At 39.8% G+C, this 21,947-nt stretch overlaps 1 protein-coding gene across 11 annotated transcripts in view; it reads right to left on the bottom strand.

The window, feature by feature from the left end:
* ZSWIM5 (zinc finger SWIM-type containing 5) overlaps window positions 1-21,947 on the bottom strand; it is a 170,125-nt gene that overhangs the window by 97,331 nt on the left and 50,847 nt on the right. Inside the window, exon 1 of one of the 11 annotated variants that reach the window (XM_061632785.1) lies at window positions 11,312-11,941. The exons of 3 other annotated variants lie outside the window; for them this stretch is intronic. Coding sequence is in view for 1 of the 8 variants with exons in the window: in XM_061632784.1 (XP_061488768.1) it covers window positions 521-542 (22 nt within the window). In the remaining 7 variants the exon portion in view is untranslated. Of the gene's footprint in view, window positions 1-250; window positions 262-520; window positions 556-854; window positions 947-1,380; window positions 1,481-1,507; window positions 1,530-1,727; window positions 1,829-11,311; window positions 11,942-21,947 lie in introns of those variants that run through there. 7 more of the 11 variants (XM_061632786.1, XM_061632791.1, XM_061632787.1 and 4 more) reach the window with 7 other exon arrangements.

Below are 21,947 nucleotides of genomic sequence, written 5' to 3'. Positions count from 1 at the left end.
TTAACAGGATGGTTATGTTGTTCAGCTACTGCTACAGGAAGAAGACAACACTGCAACCAGATCAGGAAACAGTATATGCTTATAGTAATTCATAGACTAGTAGTAGAAAAAACATCTGAAAATGGGATTGAAAATCCAATGTCCTTGACAGCTTTTGCATATATTTAAAACGGTGTACACTTCAGAGTATAATTTTTTAGCATTCCACAAATGTCACTGCAGAATTCACAACAAGGGCTAAGACTCTTACTCAGACTGAAGAAAAGACTTTGTACTACCCTAATGGAATTTGATATTTCCCCCCAAATAGCTAACTGTCCCTCATGCCGTCACAAATTTTCAAAATTCCCCTTGGCAGCTTGTAACATGTCATGGGGTTGAGGAGCTGCTGCTTCATAAAAACTAGTCTAAGGTTGCAATTCTATGTATATTTACCAAATAGTAAGCCCCAATTAATTGAGTGTCCCTTCCTTCTGAGTAGACAGTCATAGAATTCAGCTGTAAAGTCCCCTTTACAAACCTAGTTTCACAGCTCCTTGCATGTTAGCCACTGACTCCAGAAGTAGAAATGATCACTAACTGCAATTTTTCCACCTTGCTGCACAATGGAGTTAATCTGGTAACACTTATAAGGGACACATAGCAACAAGGCTGCAATCTTAACCCCACATACCTGGGAGTAAGCCAAACTGAATTCAATAGGATTCTGAGTAGACATGGTTAGGATTACAGCCTAAATCTTGCAAAATTTGTTTCCTTGAATGGATATGAACTGCCAAGGGGTTGCCTTTTCTCTTCTCCTCATATATATATTATTATAGATTTACACACAAAAAAGTAGTTAATACCATCACCTCCATAATTCAGAAAGCTGGGGTTACTGAGATCTCAACAGACTGACTACATCCTACTCTCAAGTGGCAGCTGGTGGCTCCACGTCAGTGGGGCAGTGAAATCAGCTTCAGGTTTTACTTTGAACCTGCAAGTAGCTGTCCACGGTGCTCCTTGAAAGTTCAGACTAAAACCTGGAGCAGATTCCACACTGACATGGAACCACCAGCTGCCACTGCCTATGCTGAAAAATACTCCAGCTTTCCTGTAAGCTATTGGCAGGACTTTTCTAACCTCTGAACTATCCTTCCAGTTGCTCTGAACTAAGCCTGCTGCTCTAATGCCTTTTCCACTAATGCCAATTGGAGCACAAAGGAAGGTGTAGCCAGGACAGCCCTTAAAACAAATCTGATTTCTTTCACTCGCTTCCTCTTAGGCTTCATTTCCTTCAGGTTCTTTGGATTAGGCTAACACGAAGAGTTCAGAAAGCTGAAGCAACTCTATAGTCTCGCTGCAGGAAGTCAACATAATTCACTTAACTTCACTTACATGGAGGCCTGGAAGTTTATATCAAACATTTCTATGTGAATAGGAAACCACAATTCAGGGAGTGCCCCACAGCTGGCTGCCAGCTGCCAGCCAACCAGACTTCAAACACAATTGCAATCTCCCTCACCCTTACACAGTGCTCAGCAAAAAATGCTTTGCAAAATACGAATACTTAGGCAGCCAGCTCTTCCAACAGTAAAGCTCCCCTTGCCTTTCTTTTCTTTTAAAAAATCCATTACCACCTGCTTTAAAGCTTTAAATCAATATCCCCTCTTTCTATATGTATTCAAAGGGGAATTATTCACATTGGGCACTTTAAAAATTAAGCAAACTTAAATCATAACAACCTTTAAAATGGGATCAGGCACACAGCAGAGCCCTGTCTGACTGCAGGGGCCAAGGTCTGACTGCAGCAGCTGAGGTGGTTTTACTGTAAGGAATAAAAATGAGCATGCTTAATTGTTCTACAAGCAAACGAAAAGTGACTCTGGTGGCCAGTCTTGACTATCCCATCCTTTTCTTCAACTAAATTGCACAGATTATTATTACTGTTAGAGCCTTTCCAGACTATTTTACAAATATGCTAGAAGCATACTACCATAACAAGCCCACAGAACAGACGGTTGGCTCTGCCAGTACTGAATGACTGTTGGGCAAGCTGGATGACTACAGCACTGATCATGTCTTCAGTGGGAACACACATTTAGATTTTCATGCACTGTAATGTGGAGAACATCAGACTCTGTGTCTATGCATTACTAGAATTTACCTAGTAAGTATCTAATAACTGAGCTCAACAGTAACCAGACACATTTTGACATAGTATTGCCATATTTGGGAGCTGGATATCATAGATTTGTGCTCTAGCACTGAACTACAGCTCTTCCATTATGTTGCCTCTGTTGAGCTATTGCAGAGCCACATTCTGCAGTAACTGCAAACTGCAGAGGCAGAGTCACATTCTCAATGTGCATTATACAAACAATCCATATGTTTCATCCTTTTAAGGATGTTCCTGGATTGTATGAACACAATTATCATTTTCTCACACCATAACTTTCAGATCAGTTCTTCCAGCAGGATTTGTAGCCCAGACCTAATTATTCTTAAAGCCCATGCTATGCAAAGCACAATAAAGAAAAGGGCAGATGAGACTACAAACTGCTAAAGGAAATGGAACAAAACTACAACTTGAAATCCTATCTGTTCATTGTACTAATGGAGATAAGAAGTGTATTTTCAGCATTCAACAACAGGGAATTCATGTACCTGGGGAATACAGAAAGTCTCTGAAATATCATTGGCAAGTTAAGAAAACTTTTAAGTTTTATGTTGTCAGCCAAATATCACTCAGCAGCCATTAAACATATTTTTTACCCATTAGTAGAACATTAGAAATTCCATGAATTTGAAGTTTATTATTTCCATGGTTCAGTTTATACTCTTTATTGGATTTATATCTTTTGGCTGATTTTCCCCAGGCATAAATAAAACCATTTTCTATGCTGGCTAGTGCACAGGAACATATAACTGGCACTTTTATGCATGTTGGCTTAAGAATAAGGATTAAGGGAAGGGCCAGACACATTTGAATTTTGCTTTTAAAAGCATTGAATAAACCTGTGGTAAGCTTTTCAGACATAAAACTGGGCAAACACAAGGATCCTTGCATCTACACAGGGCCAATTCAAACGTAACTAATTCCTGCATGCAATACATTTTCCATGTAAGAATCACTCTGCAACCCATCTGTAATTTTTGCAATCATACACCCCTGTACTTAGCTGCACGCCCATGTACTATAATGCTATAACTGTCCATGAACGTGAACCTCTTGAGTGGAGTAGTCTAGGCTCAGGCTGATGGAAGGGTTAAAGTCACTGAAGGCCAGGTAGAACTGTTCAACTGCCTCCTGCCCATGCATTCAGATAATAAAGATGTCATAAATGGATCTCAGATACAGGCAAAAGTGACCACTGAAACGGTGCAGGTGAGGCACCACTGCTCTCCTGGTTTCAAACACATTGGGTTATTGCTGCTGACCAAGAAGGGGAGGGGAGAGGAGAGGCACGGGGAGTTTGGCATGGCATGCAGCAGCAGACCCATTGGATTGGCTCTGCTGCACCAAGCTCCTGCGCTTCTCCATTCTCCCTGTCAGTCAGCAGCAGCAGCCCACCATGTGTCAGAAGCTGGGAGAGCAGCAGTACCCCCACTTGTGCCATCTCACCATCCACTACTGCTGAGAAAGTGTTGTTTTAAGTCTGCCATGAAGATGCTAGCAAACTGTAGTCATGGAAATGCCCACCCTATTCCTGTGATTGTAATTTGTTTTAATATTGAATTTTTAAACTGTTGTAACCTGCTCTAGGACCGTGATGGTGAAAGGCAGGTGGTAATAACAACAATAATATAATAAATCTGAAGGTATATCTGTAACTGACTTTAAAGTCACCATCCTTGGACAAAGGAACTGCAACACATAGAATCATAGAATAGTAGAGTTGGAAGGGGCCTATAAGGCCATCAAGTCCAATCCCCAGCTCAATGCAGGAATCCAAATCAAAGCATTCCCGACAGATGGCTGTCCAGCTGCCTCTTGAATGCCTCCAGTGTCAGAGAGCCCACTACCTCTCTAGGTAATTGGTTCCATTGTTGTATGGATCTAACAGTTAGGACGTTTTTCCTGATGTCCAGTTGAAATCTGGCTTCCTGCAACTTGAGCCCATTATTCCGCGTCCTGCACTCTGGGATGACTGAGAAGAGATCCCGGCCCTCCTCTGTGTGACAACCTTTCATGTACTTGAAGAGTTCTATCATATCTCCCCTCAGTCTTCTCTTCTTCAGGCTAAATATGCCCAGTTCTTTCAGTCTCTCCTCATAGGACTTGGTTTCTAGTCCCCTGATCATCCTTGTTGCCCTCCTCTGAACCTGTTCCAGTTTGTCTGCATCTTTCTTGAAGTGCAGAGACCAGAACTGGATGCAGTATTCAAGATGAGGCCTAACCAGTGCTGAACAGAGAACTAATACTTCACTCAATTTGGAAACTATACTTCTGTTAATGCAGCCTAATACAGCATTTGCCTTTTTTGCAGCCACATTGCACTGTTGACTCATATTCAGCTTATGACCAACAACAATTCCAAGATGCTTCTCACATGTCGTATGGCTGAGCCAAGTATCCCCCATCTTATAACTATGCATTTGGTTTCTTTTTCCTAAGTGTAGAACTTTGCATTTATCCCTGCTGAATTTCATCCTGTTGTTGTCAGCCCAATGCTCCAGCCTGTCAAGGTCCCTTTGAATTTTGTTTCTGTCTTCCACGGTATTAGCTATGCCCCTCAATTTTGTATCATCTGCAAATTTGATAAACATGCTCTGTACCTCCTCATCCAAGTCATTAATAAAAATGTTGAAGAGCACTGGGCCCAGGACAGAGCCCTATGGTACCCCACTCATTACTTCCATCCAGTTTGAGAAGGAACCATTGATAAGCACTCTTTGAGTACGATTCTGGAGCCAGCTGTGGATCCACCTGATAGTTGTTCCATCCAGCCCACATTTAGCTAGCTTGGTTATCAGAATATTATGGGGCAATTTGTCAAAAGTCGAGTTATATTATGTCCACAGCATTCCCACATTCTACAATCAAAAAATGAGATAAGATTAGTTTGGCAGGATTTGTTCTTCATAAATCCGTGTTGGCTTCTAGTAATTACTGCATTGTTTTCAAGGTGCTTACAGACTGACTGCTTTATAAACTGCTCCAGAGTTTTTCCACATTAAACAAAGGGAGACAACAACATGCTATACTTTGTGGATTGAATCGGGACAAAGCCTTCTTTTTTTAATCACACTGCATATGTTAATTAGCTTACTGATGCTTATCTACATTATCAACAACTGGTTTTTGTGAATAGCACTGTTAAATACACAGTTATTACTGCCTGTGCTTTCCCCATTTCCTTTCCTTCTGTCCTCACTGTTTAAAATCCTACCCACTCACCACCCATTTGTATCCTGGATAACACTTCATGCATCAAGCGAAGTAGACTGTAGTCCATAAAGCGTATGCTATAATAATTTTGTTAGCCTTCAAAGTGCCAGAAGACTCTGTTGTTTTTGCTGCAACTGACTAACAGCTACCCCTCTGGAATCTGTTTATGAAGCAACATCAATGCTGACCACATTTGAGTAAGAGAGAAGAAAATAAGATGCCACCAGATGCTACTATTTTTTTGACCAAAATAGCAACCACCTGTAAGCATGCAGCTTAGTTTCCACCAAATATCACTAGCAGGATGCATGCCACAAAACAGAGAGCAAGACTAAACAAGTTGGCAGCTATATTTTTTTAAACCATCCTGAAAGGAAGCCACTATGAACAGAGGTGAATCTGGAAGCGGATGAGATTTTAGGATCCATACCTTCTCCCTTCTCACTCATGAATTCTTCATCCTCAGCCTTGATTACTGTTCCCCACCATTAACCATTGTTATCACTAACCAGGGTACGCTCCTAACCTAGGATTTAAAACCACATTCTGAAAATGATTGTAAATCCTAGATTATATCTCTCTTCCCCAAGTGACAAATGCATACACATAATAATGCATTATAGTTTGCACATTTTAATATTTAATATATAATATATAGTTTGCACATATAATATTTAATATTGGGGCTCTTTGGCCTTAACTGTCACCACTTTACATTCCTGCTATGCTATCTGTTGTGGCAGGCATTGGGATTTATTGGCATGTATTATCACATATCCTACAATTGTTACCATTCACCTAGAATAGTTCCAATTTTCTGTCTTCTGTCCCAGGTGAATCATTGCCAAAGTATAATCTTGATTGTCTCCTCAATTAGATTTTAAAAACAACGATAACCGTAGTTGTAGTAGTAAACTTCAATCCAGGCACTCACATGCACAGCTCCTCCCATTTCTTTATTTCCTCCAAATACGTTCTCTCTCTGTTTCTCTCAGAATCTTACTGACCACTATTACACGAAGGGAAGGGCTGTGTTTGAAGTATTGCACAGATCTTATTGCAGTTTTCCATCTAGTGAGTGCAAAAGGCAGGGTGCAGGTACACTAGTTGCTCTTATGAACAGAATGTGCAAACCTGAGGACAGCTGCTGTTCTGGGAGAAAGAACAGGGAATGGTTCTGAGCTGTCAAAGAAAAAAAGGTCTCCTCTCAGTGACTAGAAGTTTGACTATGCCATGAAATGGCTGGTCAAGGAACCAACTATTGGGGAAGCAACCCTGGATGTAATCTTGAGGAGTGCTCAAGGTCTTTTGTAAGATATATGTGTAAGTGAATTTGGTTGGAAATAGCAACCACAGTATTATCAAGTTCAGTAAGTGGAAAGTTTCTCAGCTAGTCCACCATAGTCAGATTTTATTTATTTGTTTATTTGTAGATTTACAGTTATAGCTCACCTTTCTTCACATAGCCCCCAAGGCAGCTAATAAGAATAGAAATAAAAAGTATAACAACATAATTACCAGAAAGGTAACTGTGTTAAGTCTGTTGCAGTAAAAACAACAAAAGGTCGTATGGCACTTTAAAGACCAAGACATTTATCATAGCATAGGTTTTCATGGACTTCAGTCTACATAATGAGATGCTTGAAGTGTTATTCTGAGTTGCAGGTACATGGGGGCAGAGAGACTCTTAAACAGTGAGGTCGGAAGGTAATAAAATGCAGAAAAGTACAGACAGTAATAATTATGTTATTAACAGTGGACAGTTAATAACACAGTTAAAAATCTATAGCAATAAGATAAAAAGAGGAGCAAATAAAACTATTCAAGAATCAGTCAATGATAAAAATGTCAGTGTCTGAATAACAAAAGGTTAGTTAAAAGGAATCAAAACTCTTCAGAACCCTTGGCAATTATTAAAATCACAATAGGAGAAGCTTAGAAAAAATGTACACCATAATTTGAAAAGATACAAACACGTCCAAAAAGATGCCAGTGAGGTTAATGAACAGAGTAGAGAGAACTATTAAAGGCAAGAGGGCTTCCTTTTCAAAGTAGGAGATCAAAGAGGGGCACCAACTCTGATAAAACAAATGTAAAGCAATACGGCAAGAAAAAAAGGGGTGGAGAATTTAGGGAACATATTGTTAAAAATGTTAAGACAAACCAACATTTATTTAAATACAGCAGGAAGCCAGCCAAGGAGAGAAGTCAGGTCATCTGAAAACAAAGGTGTGAAAGGAATGCGAAAGGATGACAAGACAGATTGCACAAAAGCTGAATTAACTCTCTGCATCTATCTACACTACTGAAGATTTTGGACAAAATCTACACCTGGGAAGAAGGTAACTGAAAGAATTAAGTCAAATGGAAGTAGGGTTGCCAGGTTCTTGGCCTGATCCTGATCCTGTATCTTTAGGAGAAGAGAAAGTCAGTCAAGTGCAGGTGTTCTTGCAACCCTGTAATGGGAAAAACCACAAGGTGGAATTCTCCCTTCCCCCTGTACAACTTTTAAAGATACAGAAAACCTCTTGCAGGCTGGGCCTGGCAACCCTAGCCTGAACCTTGGAGGCTGGGCCTGAACCTGGCAACCCTAAATGGAAGTGATAAGAAATTAAATTCTAGGGCTAATTGACAAATTAAAAATTAGTAAGTAATCTAGACAGTATTGAGTTCTTAATGAACTAAAATGTGAAATTGCTTCTTCTTCTAACAAAAATATACAACTTGTCACTGAAATCAGCTGCTTTTTCCAGAGGACTGGAAAGAAGCCAAGGTAGCATCAATTTTTAAAAAGGGATCCAGGTATGGGGGTAAGATATAAAGGGCTTGTTAGCCTAATGTCTAATCCCGGGTAAATTGGTGGAAAGCAATATAAAGCTAGAATTGTCAAAAAGAAATATAAGGCTTCCTGAGGAAGAATCAATTTGCTTCTGCGTATGGAAATCCTGCCCCACCCCATAATCTTTGAGATTGTCAACAACAACTGAGAATTCTTTGAGAATGTCAACAAGAATGCAGAAGAGGGTGAGCTAGTAGATATTATACACTTGGACTTCTAAAAGGCTTTTATAAAAACTCCCAAGTAAACAATCCTAGGTACTGAATGGCAAAGAACTTGAAAAGTAGGAGCCAAGTTTCAAATCCGTCATTTGGAGCAAGTAGCCTCGAGTTCTGAAGCCATTTAATCCTTGCTTGTGAGAGGTAATGTAGCATGTTAAGTCACTTAAAAGGCTAATTTTAAAAGCATGTTAAGTCCTCTGAGCTCTATAGTGCTATACAAATGCTCAGGATCATCAGATTCTGTTCTGCAATTTTTGTTACAAATTACTGCAAGGAATAGTAATGCTAGTGTCATTTTCATTGAGCTACTACACAACAACCCCAAAACAACATCCAACACTAAACAAAACCCAAACACAAGTAAGTGCAAATATATATGCTCTTCTGGCTAGTTACCCTCAAGGCTGGATTATACTCTCTGACCTGTAAACCCAGCTATTAATTCTGGGAGTATAGGTAATATTTACTAATTGGAGGAAATGCATTCTGCATATGCTCAATGGTACTTTGTTCTTACTATATACAGTGGGCTGGTGGGCTTTGCTACTGGATCTGTCCCAAGTGTTCCTGTTTTTATTTATGAGATGCTGGAGGACATGTTTCTTCTCTTTCAGTTTAAAACAGCATTGAGAGAATACTACATTTTGCTCTTACATTTTGTCCTTCCCTGACAGTAGCCATTCTGTAGCATATGTTGTGCCATGTGTAATTAAAAAAAATCAAACACCAGCTAATATTTTATCACCAGACACAGACTTGTTACATACTGTTGAATAGGCCACATCAGTTATCAATAGGCTCTGAGATCATTCCTTCCAAGCTGCCATACGCTGTGGTTAACTTTGATAGGTCGCTTTGTTAAACTTGCTTTGAGATGTACTCTTTACAGCTTTGAAAGCTGAACACTGATGCACAATATCTCTGCTAACCTTCCATACTCTCTCTCTCTGTAAGCCAGCAATAACAGTTCCTCCATTTTTCCTTCTGATACTGCAATTTAGTCACACCACTGAACACAATATAATTTGTCTGGAACTATACTGACTAGCCATGGCCCCCAGGGTTTCAGGCAGACGTCTTTTGCGACCCTACCTAGAGATGAATGGATTTGAACCTAGGACCTTCTGTATGGGGATTCTGTGCTTAACCACTGAACTGTAGCCTAATTATGGTTTTGTTAAAATACCATGGAATTGGGATTAATAATTTCTCCCCATTCTGTTCCTTTATTGTTCCATGGGTTAATTCTACCTACCCTCCACTCCTCCTGAATTCCACTTTAATTAGAGAATTTCTAAAATTAATTCCATGTGCAGTTAGCAATCCCTTTAGTTCATTTCCATCTTTCTTCCTCAATGCACATGTGCACTGATTAAAAAAACTGCAAAAAAGCAGTCTTGATGTGATCATGTTATTATTGTAACACAATTTTTTGTGTGTAGTTTGACAGACACTCACATGCACTCCTACACATTGATAAAACACCATTTTGCAGTCATGAATGCAAATACTTGATAGTTTCAACACTCAGAGAAGTCTTGACACTGCTGTAAATACAATCACACCAAAAATTACTTTTTGCATTTTATATTTTTAGTATTATTTAATTAATTATTTATTCAAAGTATTTTTATCCTACTCTGCAACCAAAAAGGGCTCCCACAGCAATTTACAACCATCAACAATAATAAGGTGCCTGCCCTCTGGTTTACAATTTCAATGACACAACACAAAAGGAAAAGGCATTGGGAGGGAGGGAAAGCAAACATAGGCACTAGTTCTTAAGTTACAAAACTCTTGCAAGTGTTCTTTCTCCCCATAAGCATCAGGTTGGCCACTGTGGGAACAAAATGCTGGACCAAATATGCATTTGGTCTGTTCCAGCAGGGCTCTTCTTATCTTCTTACGTTTACTCTAAGCCTGGGCTTGCCAGGTCTCAGACACATCTTCTGTTTTCAGGAAAAGACTGAGTCCTGGGAAATCCTTTCCTACCAGAGCTGTTAAATTACATAACAAAACCCTGGATTGCCCCTAGCTAGATGCCAGGATGAAAGTCTTTTCCTTTGTCCATCATTGTTCCTCAATAAACATTCTGCACTTGCCTTACACCAGGGATAGGGAAGCTGTGGCCCTCAAGACATTGTTGGACTTCAACTCTCATCAGCTCCAGCCAGCATAGCCAATGGTCAGGGATTATGTGAGATGTAGTCCAGCAACATCTGGAAGGCCAGAGATTCCTCCTTACAAGGTGGCTCCATTTAGTGAACATTTGTACAAATCTACTGCTATATCCTGAATGTACATTGACTAACAACAAAAAAGTGAGTTCACAAAAAAGTGAGTTCACAGAGAGAACACACTCAATTTTTCAAAGCAGTTATCCAGCATATTGTATTGAGAGTATGCTCACTATTGTGTCTCTTGTATACCAGATACACACACATTCTTTACAATCACTGCATGCCACAGAAGCAACCACAAAAAGGAAAAAAAGAGAAGGGAACAGGCAAACCCAGTTTACCCCAACTAAACCCCACAATACTAGTGTTAACTGAAAACCACTGGAATCAGCGTATTCACATATATGCTCTGGCTGAAGCTACAGCAAACAACAGATGCGACCAAGAGAAAGGTGTTGACGATATTGACGGCGTGCCATCATAAATCCTTCTGGATGGAGAATATAAAAGGTGACAAATACAATTACACATGCCAACTGAATTGGTTTGCAGTCTCATCATGCTTTTAATGTTTGTAATACATAAAGAGCTTTACAACTCTTATTTATTTGTACCTGCAGCCCCAGCCACTTTATTAAAACAGGTCACTATTATTTCCTTGTGCATATGGAGAAGCAAGGTTAAAGAAATGACTTACCCAAAGTAAATCAGGCCCAGTTCAAACTTTATTGCCATAGTGGCTGATGTCCAAAATATCTCTTCAATGTGTTTGAGGTTCCATGTTTCAGAGGTTAACATCAGCTGTCCAGCATACATGTCTGCTTCCTATGCAGAGACCATATTTCCAGCAGCATTACTCATACCCGGCATATGAAGTAGTCATGTATTTCAGGGGAGATCCACACAATTTTCACTAGCCTAATGAAACCCCAAATGATTTGAACTGGTGTTCTGATATGATAGTAAACATGTATCAGTGATAAAGCAGAAGTTGGATACTAATCTATGAATGGAGTTGGAAACCTTTTTCAGAGCCGCATTCCATTCTGGGCAACCTTCCAAGGGCCAAATGCCACTAGTGGGTGGGCCATAGGGTGTAGTCGTCCAGGAGTGGGGTGGGGGTCATAGACCCTGTACTTTTTTGAGAGCAGGCCTGGTTATCTCCAGCCTTCTACAGACTAATCAGCATTCAAGAGGAGTGGGTTAGATGCTGAAAAGAGTCTTCTAGAAGCTATCACTACACTCTCCTTGCTGAACCTCAAATAGACATACCCTCATCCAGCATTCATCACTCAACAGAACTCCAAGTAAAGTATGTTGGAATAGGCAAATATTGCATGGTCACTTTAAGGGATATTTGGGAAATATCCCATGTACCTGTTTACCATGATGTAACTTCCTAATGGGTGGGGTTTAGTTACCTGACTTCCTCCTCCTTTGTCCTGGGGATTTTTGAATAATCTCCATCTTTCTGATCTTCCTACTTTTGAGAGAGGCAGCATGGCAAGATGCTCTCTGCTGAGTGCATCAATACAAAGACTGATGGACTGAGATTCCTATTTTTCTTTATTCCAAGCTATAGAGCCTATGTTCCTAACATATGAGGTCGTAAGTAAACATTCTTTTTCTTTTACCTAAAGGATTGTGTCTGTTGTTATTTATATAGAGAAAGGTGGGGCTGGTTTATTCTCATTCTGCTGCTTGTATTTTTACAACTCTGCTAAGAAATAGGACCAACCAAATTAGTTCTTATTTCTGTGTGTATTTTTATAATACTGAACAAAGTAAGTGTCAAGTAAAGTAAGAGTCTGAAAGCTCATTTTACTGTATAATCTTAGAAGGTTATATAATCTTAGAAGGGGGTATGGCTGTAAAGGGGCATGGCATGACTATCATGAAGTGACACTATACACCTGAATTTGCCACTATGCTACTGGTGGGCTAGAGGCAAAAGCGGGGAGAGCAGCAAATGCAAATGTTACCTTTGTACAGTAGGCTAATTTCTACATGCACTCTCAGAACCCTCTCTATCCTCCCATCCAGGCAAGAAAGAAGCATTTTTAGAGTTCAAGGACACATACGAGGTAGGCAAAAACATTCAGGGTGTGAAGCAGGGCAAGTGAGGGGTACAGCCTAGGGACTTCCAAGGGATGTACAGAAAGGCCTGGAGGGACACTTGACCCCTGTGCTTGAGGTTTCCAATCCTGTGTTTATTACAAAGCAAAGATCTGAACCTTACTCTCCAATGTCAAGATGCATTAGTTCAAGATGCATTAGTTCAAGATGCATTAATTCATATTCTATGGCTTTGAATTTTTAATTTTTTAAAATAGTTTTTCTTTTATAAGTTTTTAAGATGGCATTTGGTGCATTTTATGTGAGCTGCTTGAGAGAATATTACAGGACCAAAAGGACTGTCCATGGCCACACAAGGAATTTGATAAGGCAGATCACTACAGGCTTCTGGCCATACTATACATATTACATAATGCAAAATCCATATCAGAGGTTAACAATTCCTTTACACTGGCAGACTTCCAAGTATGGACTCACTGGGCCAAAAATCTAGCCTCACAAGTATCTCCACTAATGCCATTTAACCACCATCCCCTCTTTTCAACAAAGATAGGCCACAGACCTTAAAGGTTTTTTCTGTTTTAAACAACCCGACAGAGGCTCAGATAGTGACCAATTTAGGGGGAAATGAAAGGGTGGATTAGCCTCAACTTCATCAAGTTGTACATTTAATAACAACCCCTTGGTCGGAGAGCATTCCCTTTGAAAATCTGATATTAATCTTTATCTATTATTTATACAATACTCTGTGACCTTTAACCACTAATTTGGATTTCCTTAAACAATAACCGGAACAGGATTTGAGGTTAGAATTGGATCGTGCAAACTGGTGTAAAATGTGGGCTAAGAAGGCATTCCTTTCAGTATCAGCTAAAATCAGAGGGAATGCCTTCAAAACATTACATAGATGGTATTTCACACCATATAGGTGTAGCCAGATAAATATGCAAACTCTCCCACAATGTTGGAGGAGATGTAGCAGTATCGGAACTCTATATCATATGTGGTGGACTTTCATGCAGTCAAAATCTTTTGGTCAGCGGTATTCAAAGAGGTCAGTTTGATTACACAACAGACTATGCAATGCATTATACAAGCTGGCTCTCTTAACAATCTTCATGGACGACCAAGATCTTCTGCACAAGGTAGTGATCACTTTTTTACTAGTTGCCTCCAGACAACTGATTGCCCAAATGTGGAAAGGACTCGATTAAATCTTAATATGTGGAGACAAAAGGTATGGACAGTAGCTCTAATGGAAAAGCTGACAAAAGCACTAAAAGCACCAAATGGACAACAAACTGACAATTTTATTGAGACTTGATACACTTTCATTACATTTGCACCTACAAATAAAAAAGTTGCACCCTCTGGCTTCACATGGTCTACTGTGGACAAGTGTGATTGTATTATGTGTAACTCCTTATTCCCATGATGGATCATAGAATCACAGAATCATAGAATGGTAGAGTTGGAAGGGGCCTATAAGGCCGTCAAGTTCAACCCCCTGCTCAATGTAGGAATCCAAATCAAAGCATTCCCAACAGATGGCTGTCCAGCTGCCTCTTGAATGCCTTCAGTGTCGGAGAGCCCACTACCTCTCTAGGTAATTGGTTCTATTGTTGTATGGCTCTAACAGGAAACTTTTCCTGATGTCCAGTCGAAATTTGGCTTCCTGCAACTTCAGCCCATTATTTCATGTCCTGCACTCTGGGACGAGCGAGAAGAGATCCCAGCCCTCCTCCTGAAACGTGGTGGGATGACTCCCATGACTGGAATACAGCAATTGAAGGATATAACTTGTTCAAAAAGAACAGAAAGAATAAAAAGGGAAGTGGAGTCGCGCTATATGTTAAAAATATATATCCCTGCACAGAAATACAGAACAATGAGCTTGGTAGCTCCACCGAGAGTATCTGGATTAAAATTAATAGGGCAAGTAATAAAAGGAATGTGGTGCTTGGAGTCTACTACTGACCACCCAATCAAGGAGAAGACGAGAATGTAACTTTTGAAAAGCAAACTGCCAATGTTTCAAGGCGGCATGATGTAGTAGTAATGGGGGACTTCAATTATCCCAATATCTGTTGGGATACAAATTCTGCCAAACACGGCCCCTCCAAGAAATTTCTGACTTGTGTTGGAGATAACTTTCTCCTACAGAAAGTGGAAGAAGCAACCAGAGAATCAGCTATCCTGGACTTGATTCTAACCAATAGAGATGACTTGGTGGATGAAGTGGCAGTTACGGGAACTCTGGGGGAAAGTGACCACACTATACTTGAATTCTTGCTTTTAACAAAAGCAAAAGCTGAGAGTAGCCGTACGCGCACCCTGGACTTCAGGAAAGCTGATTTTAATAAACTCAGAACGGTTGTAAGTATGGTTCCATGGCAAGTGACCCTAATGACATTTTTTTCTTAATAATGTTATTTATTTAGTTTAATTTTTGTAAATTGGGTTGCTTTCATTAATGTATTTTATACTTATGTTCAGTTTTCTTTGTAAGCCGCCTTGAGGGCCTTTGGCGAGAAGGTGGGGTATAAATAAATTTAATAATAATAATTTAATAATAATAATAATAATGAGGAAAGGAGTCCAAGATGGGCGGGAGTTTCTAAAAAAGGAAATTCTAAAAGTGCAATGGGAAGCAATTCCAACAAGGAAAAAGGGGGGGAAACAACAGGAGAAGCCAATGTGGCTTCACAAAAAGCTTAGAGATGACCTGAAAACAAAAAAGGACACATACAGGAAGTGGAAAGAAGGTCAGGCCACAAAGGAAGTGTACAGGCAGGTATCACAGAATTGCAGGGATGGTGTCAAGAAGGCTAAAGCTGAGAATGAGCTGAGGTTAGTAAGGGATGCTAAAAGCAACAAAAAAAGCTTTCTTCCGGTATATCCATAGTAAAAGACAGAGAAAGGAAATGGTGGCACAGGTACTCAATGAGGATGGCAAAATGATAACAGATGACAAAGAAAAGGCAGATGTGCTCAATTCCTACTTTGGCTTACGTCTTCTCCCAAAAAAGAGTCTATAACCCTCCCGGGAAACATTAAGTAGAAGGGGCAGGATTGGAGCTGGAGCTTGATAGACAAACAGTCAAGGAATACCTAATCACTTTGAACGAGTTCAAATCGGCAGGGCCTGATAAACTGTATCCTAGAGTATTGAAGGAACTGGCTGAAGAACTCTCAGAACCACTGTTTATAATCTTTACGAAATCGTGGAGGACTGGTGAAGTGCTGGATGACTGGAGAAGAACTAATGTTGTCCCTATCTTCAAAAAGGGCAAAAAGGAGGAACTAGGGAACTACAGACCAGTCAGCCTAACATCAATCCCTGGAAAAACTCTGGAGCAGATTATAAAGCAGTCAAACTGTAAGCACCTTGAAAACAATGCAGTGATTACTAGGAGCCAACATGGATTTATGAAAAACAAATCCTGCCAAACTAATTTATCTCATTTTTTGATTGAGTAACATCCCTTGTAGACTGTGGGAATGCTGTGGACATAATATATCTCGACTTCAGCAAAGCTTTTGACAAAGTGCCCATGTTATTCTGATTAGCTAGCTAAATGTGGGCTGGATGGAACAACTATCAGATGGTGGATCCACAGCTGGCTCCAGAATCATACTCAAAGAGTGCTTATCAATGGTTCCTTCTCAAACTGGGTGGAAATAACGAATGGGGTACCACAAGGCTCGGTCCTGGACCCAGTGGTCTTCAGCATTTTTATTAACGACTTGGATGAGGAGGCAGACAGCATGCTTATCAAATTTGCAGATGATACAAAATTGGGGGGCACAGCTAATACTGTGGAAGACAGAAACAAAATTCAAAGGGACCTTGATAGGCTGGAGCACTGGGCTGAAAACAACAGGATGAAATTCAACAGGGATAAATGCAAAGTTCTACATTTAGGAAAAAGAAACCAAATGCACAGTTATAAGACGGAGGATACTTGGCTCAGCCATACGACATGTGAGAAGGATCTTGGAATTGTCGTTGATCACAAGCTGAATATGAGCCAACAGTGTGATGTGGCTGCAAAAAAGGCAAATGCTATATTAGGCTGCATTAACAGTATAGTTTCCAAATCACGTGAAGTATAAGTTCCCCTCTATTCAGCATTCGTTAGGCCTCATCTTGAATACTGCATCCAGTTCTGGTCTTCACACTTCAAGAAGGATGCAGACAAACTGGAACAGGTTTAGAGGAGGGCAACAAGGATGATCAGGGGACTGGAAACAAAGTTCTATGAGGAGAGACTGAAAGAACTGGGCATGTTTAGCCTGGAGAAGAGAAGACTGAAGGGAGATATGATAGCACTCTTCAAGTATGTGAAAGGTTGTCACACTGATCAGTCACACGGATCAGGGAGGGAGGGGAGTTCCTAATATATTGTATTGGGGGATTTTTGTTCTTACAGGAACATAGAAGCTCCCTTATATAGAGTCAGACCACTGGTCTATATAGAAGTTGTACCTGGAACTATCAGCATGCCAAACAGTTGCTCTACCACTCAGCTATGGTCATAACCAAAGCACAAGTTACAAAAGCACTAGTGCAGCTAGAAAAAAATATTTAAGATCCCAAATATAGCAAATATTAAAAGTCAGTAGCAACTGGTGAGCATAGCTCCAAGAGTGAAAAACTACCTCACAACAACTCCTTTTTGTCTATTTAAAATAACACAAAACACTAACGTACAACACATGGTATTAAATAAATTTATATCTCACCCTTTCTCCCAAAGGAGCCCAGAAGCCCAGGGCAGCAAACATAAATTGTCGAAAAACAATTCCAATACAAATGCAGACCAGCTGTGTTATAGGATTAAACGTTAATGGAAAAATTACTCTGGAGTTTTAAAAATATTCATGATTACAATCCACCTACATTCATGGAATGCAAACTTCAGTCAGTTGAAGATTATGGCAAAATGGAGAAGGAAGTGGTAAATTTCTTTCACAAGAATTCTTGTGAAATGTTAAGGTCCAGCATCCAGTTTCATTGTTGCCTTGGCAATTATGACCTTACTTTGATCCACACAAACCTGAATGCCAGTGAGACTAATTGACCCCTTTTCTTCCTGTGCCACCTCTCTTATGTGCATACATAAGGCTCTGATAGCAGGCAGCAGGCAAATTTGACAAAGACTGACCAGGAGGATGGGATTTTCAAGAGAGAGAGTTGAAAGGTTGACAGTGAGGTATTATATGAGGCAATTTTTACCCAAGTTTTTTTTTTTTTAGGGACTCAGCCTCTCTGGTGTGAATGGAAGATTTTTCAAGTGAGCGAAGAAAGTTGGTGCATCTCTACAGAATCTGGACTGCCTCTATTATGCCCACTAGTCCTCAGAGAAAAACTGAAGGTCAACTGTGAAGCGTTTAGCTGCTTGGCCTTGGATACAGTTGCCAGAAATGCAGGATTTCTCTGTGAGACAATTGTGACAGCTCCTTTTTGCAGCTCCTTTTGGATTCATTTCTTTCTTGGCTTTTTTTGAAAAGAGAATTCACTGGACTACCAAATAAATCTGTAACTTTTTTTACCTTTTATTTCTTATTTATAGACTTAAGAATGTGAGACTGATATACATTTATACTATTTCCTTACAATTAGATTGAATAACATTTAAAGTCTTTTCTATATGAATTAGAACTGATATGATGGGATTATATCAAACTATGTGAGGGATTTTTTTTTAAAAAAAATGCAAATTGCTGCATGAATAAATATGGAGAACTGAATTTAAAGTTGGAAAAATGAGAAACTGAGAGAACCAAAGTTGACAGAACTTTCCATCCCTAAATGTGACAAGCACAATACTGGCACAAAGAAAGAATTCCAGTCCAACACTGTTGAATTTAGCCCCACGCTTCCCATTAAACCTCAGAATTCAGAATCAAGTTTTCTCCTAAGCCAGGCACACATCACCTGTTTTCACAAGGGGTTCTTAATCTAGCAAAGGGATTTGCAGGCAAAAATCCATTTTTTGTTTTTGTATTAATTCCTCCTGTAGGCCAGTCTGGATATTTTAAAGCTGTTCTCTAGTTTCCACACTATTTTTCCCACCCTGTGCTTCCCTTTTATCAATTTATTTTATTGTGAGTCTTTAAAGAACATGGCAAAAAGTGGTGATGCACTCCCAAGTCCTTGCAACAGGACAGAATACATATTGAATTAAATAAAATAGAGTAATCCAAAGCATGAAACACCCTCTTGCAACATCAGAGCAGCTGAGCTAATAAGCAACTAGATGGCCTTACATATCCCAGACTCTAGGCCCCACAGTCATTAATGCTAGGGTGTTGGGATTGCTCCTTAAGGCAGACAACATTACTGATCACAAATTGCAAGGAGGAGAACATGACTGACATACACTTGTTTATGTTTTAAAGATAATTAATTCAATATTTCAATTCAAAGCTAGTATTTTACCATTCTGGTTAATAGTGCAACCACAGCACATATTAATAAGTTAAATGACAAAAGAATACAGTTAAAGCATATATACAACTAGAAGTATACAGAGTCATTAACATTCAATGTATTCAAGTCTACCCACCACTGAAAGGTAAAGAGAGATAAGATAAAAAAACTAAGAAACACAAACAACATGCACGACAAAACACATACAAGAGATATAACAAACAAAATTGTTCTCAAAAGCCCCAGAGTCAGTGTTTCCAAATTAGTACAAATAAATTTTTACCTATCAGGTGTTAACCTATAGAAACCAGGACCCTCTAAATATGAAATTAAAGTGAACCAAGCTCCAAGGAAATTAAATGTCATAGTTGAGTGCCACAACACATATATGTGTGCTAGCCTTTGCAAAACTCAAACATCCCAAACTCTCTGCAGTCACTCCCTCCTCAGCGCCCTACATACTCTTTACCTATGGTTCAACAAAACAAAATATTTCAGGAAACATTTCTTTTCAAAGTCTTCTTTTGTCATCCCTCTAAGTAGAATCCGGCAAATAACTATCACACCCAGTTACACAAACTGTATTAATACTGTAATACTATTTATAGCAACACTTTGGTACTTGACACATTGATATAATGTCTGTCTTTCTGGGAAATGAGAGATTGATATTGTGATATTGTTCACACCAGACATGCAGGAGAAGCTATCACCCGTCCATTGTCTGGCAAGCTTTTGTCTGGCATGCTCACAGGAACTTGGTAATATGCTAGAGAAAAAAGCAGTCAGTAAAGACTCCAATCTCCTTACTCCGAGCCACCCATGCTCATATGACAAAGGGCTTGAATACTTCTTTGATAGGCTTGATATTAAGGAAACTATCCCTCTACAGGGGGGCTGCCATCTGCAGAGCAGGCCCAATTTTTATCTTTGAGCAGGAAAGCATTCAACAGCCAAAACTGAAATATATAATGTGGTAATTATTTGAGCCAAACTGGTATGCAGCTATTTCTGACTCAATAAACTTTTGCTTCAAATTAAAGACATATTTATTTAGACAGTTTCAGTTCCTCTGATCTTCTTCCACTGCACAGAGTTGCCTCCCATGCCCTACACTGCACCATTCTCAATTTAGAGAGTTAAGAGAGCCTCCTCCAATCTCTGAGACATAAAAAGGCAAAAGGCCTTTGCTCATTCATCAGAGCCATATTTGCTCTTTTCCTTTTCACCAGATGACCGAGTGTTCTCCACTCTATCTCTGAAGTCTCAGGTTACTGAGAAGGTCAGCACTTGACCACCATAAAACTATCTTGGACCCTCCAACTCACAGACGCAGCTTTGCTTTTGCTAGCACAGAAGAAAGCTAACAAAGTCAGCAAAGGAGGAGAGGCAGTTAGTTTGAGGGACTACCTTACTCTAGAAATTAAACTGGCCTCACTTTTTGTACTCATGCATCAGGGTGAACTTCTCTCCTACATTATCCAACTCAGTAAAAGTATGTTTCCCTCCCACAACTCACATGCATGCACATGCTCTCTCACACATATTCACAAAGAGGCTCTTTTTTGTCACAATTAAACAAAAGACAGGTGACTTGGGCCTCAACAGGACCCCTCTCTTAACGAACTGGATTTCAGCTCAAGTGAATATTCAGAAATTACTCCTGCTTTACTTTGCAGAAAACATTAGGCAGCAAGCAAACACCATGACTGAAGAGGCCCCCAGCAATTACCTTCATTTATTTTACATGTATTTAAATTCTGAGCACTATATATGGTCATCCCCCACCATTCACACCAAGACTGTATGTTTACTCTTTTATAGTAACATTCCCTCTTGCTTCTGCTATGCATTCATTTTTTTAAAAATGAATGTTCAGAAGAGTGTTGTCTGGGTAGAAAATTACATTTGGATGCTTGAGAGAGGCCTGAGGGGCTCTCTGTGGGTTTTGGCAAGGATCCTAAGTTTAGTGAGGGAGGAGCACTGATTTGATTTCCTCTTCCCTTCCCTCCCCCTTTCTTTCCATATTATATATGTTGAGTTGATTTCGCTTTTCTTTTTCTGCATGTGCAAACCACTTGAAGAACAATGGCACAGATTAGACACCCTCCTTAGGGCTGTTTATGAATGCAGTTGTAGAGTTCAGCAAAACAGAAACATTACATACTGTAATTGGACATTTAATCACTAATGAAGCTAGCAACTTAATTTTTTTTACTGAGTGTCTGAAGTAATCTGACAGCCTTTTAAAAAAATTCCTCTTTCACTGCACTCTTAATTATGGTTTCAGATAAGGTTTACTGGACAAAACTATGGGTTTAGAAACCATTCCATTTTTATTAAATCACAATTAAGATAGCATCTGCTTTCATGTCAAAAAATTGAGTCTAGATCAAAAAAGGGAAGCTACACTGCACAACATTCACAACTTTAAGCAACTGAAGCTGAACCTCCAAAACAAGGGGTTTAGGAGCAAAGCGTGAGAAAGCACAGCAAGCGTCAGCAAAATAGTATGGCTCAACACATATTCCCCCTCTAGGATGCACACCTTAACATTGTGAGGGTTTGAGAGTGTTAGAGAAACTGAGAACAATGCCCTCAGCAGTCTAGACCAAAAGGCAAGACTCCTAGCAAGGGCACCTAAGGCAGAATGGTCAAAGCTGAGACACCAGACTAAGATGCATCCAAACTCAGAGGAAGGCAAGGATAAACCACCTCTTAATACCTCTTACCACGAAAACCCTATGAACAGAGTATCCAAAATGCAACATGAGATAGTGCTGGAAGATGAGACCCCCAGGTCAGAAGGCACTCACTGAGC

Source organism: Rhineura floridana, chromosome 6, assembly GCF_030035675.1.
Source record: "Rhineura floridana isolate rRhiFlo1 chromosome 6, rRhiFlo1.hap2, whole genome shotgun sequence".
Lineage (NCBI taxonomy): Eukaryota > Metazoa > Chordata > Lepidosauria > Squamata > Rhineuridae > Rhineura > Rhineura floridana.
The sequence above is the reverse complement of the archived record's forward strand: the minus strand, read 5'-3'. Positions and strand labels throughout refer to the sequence as shown.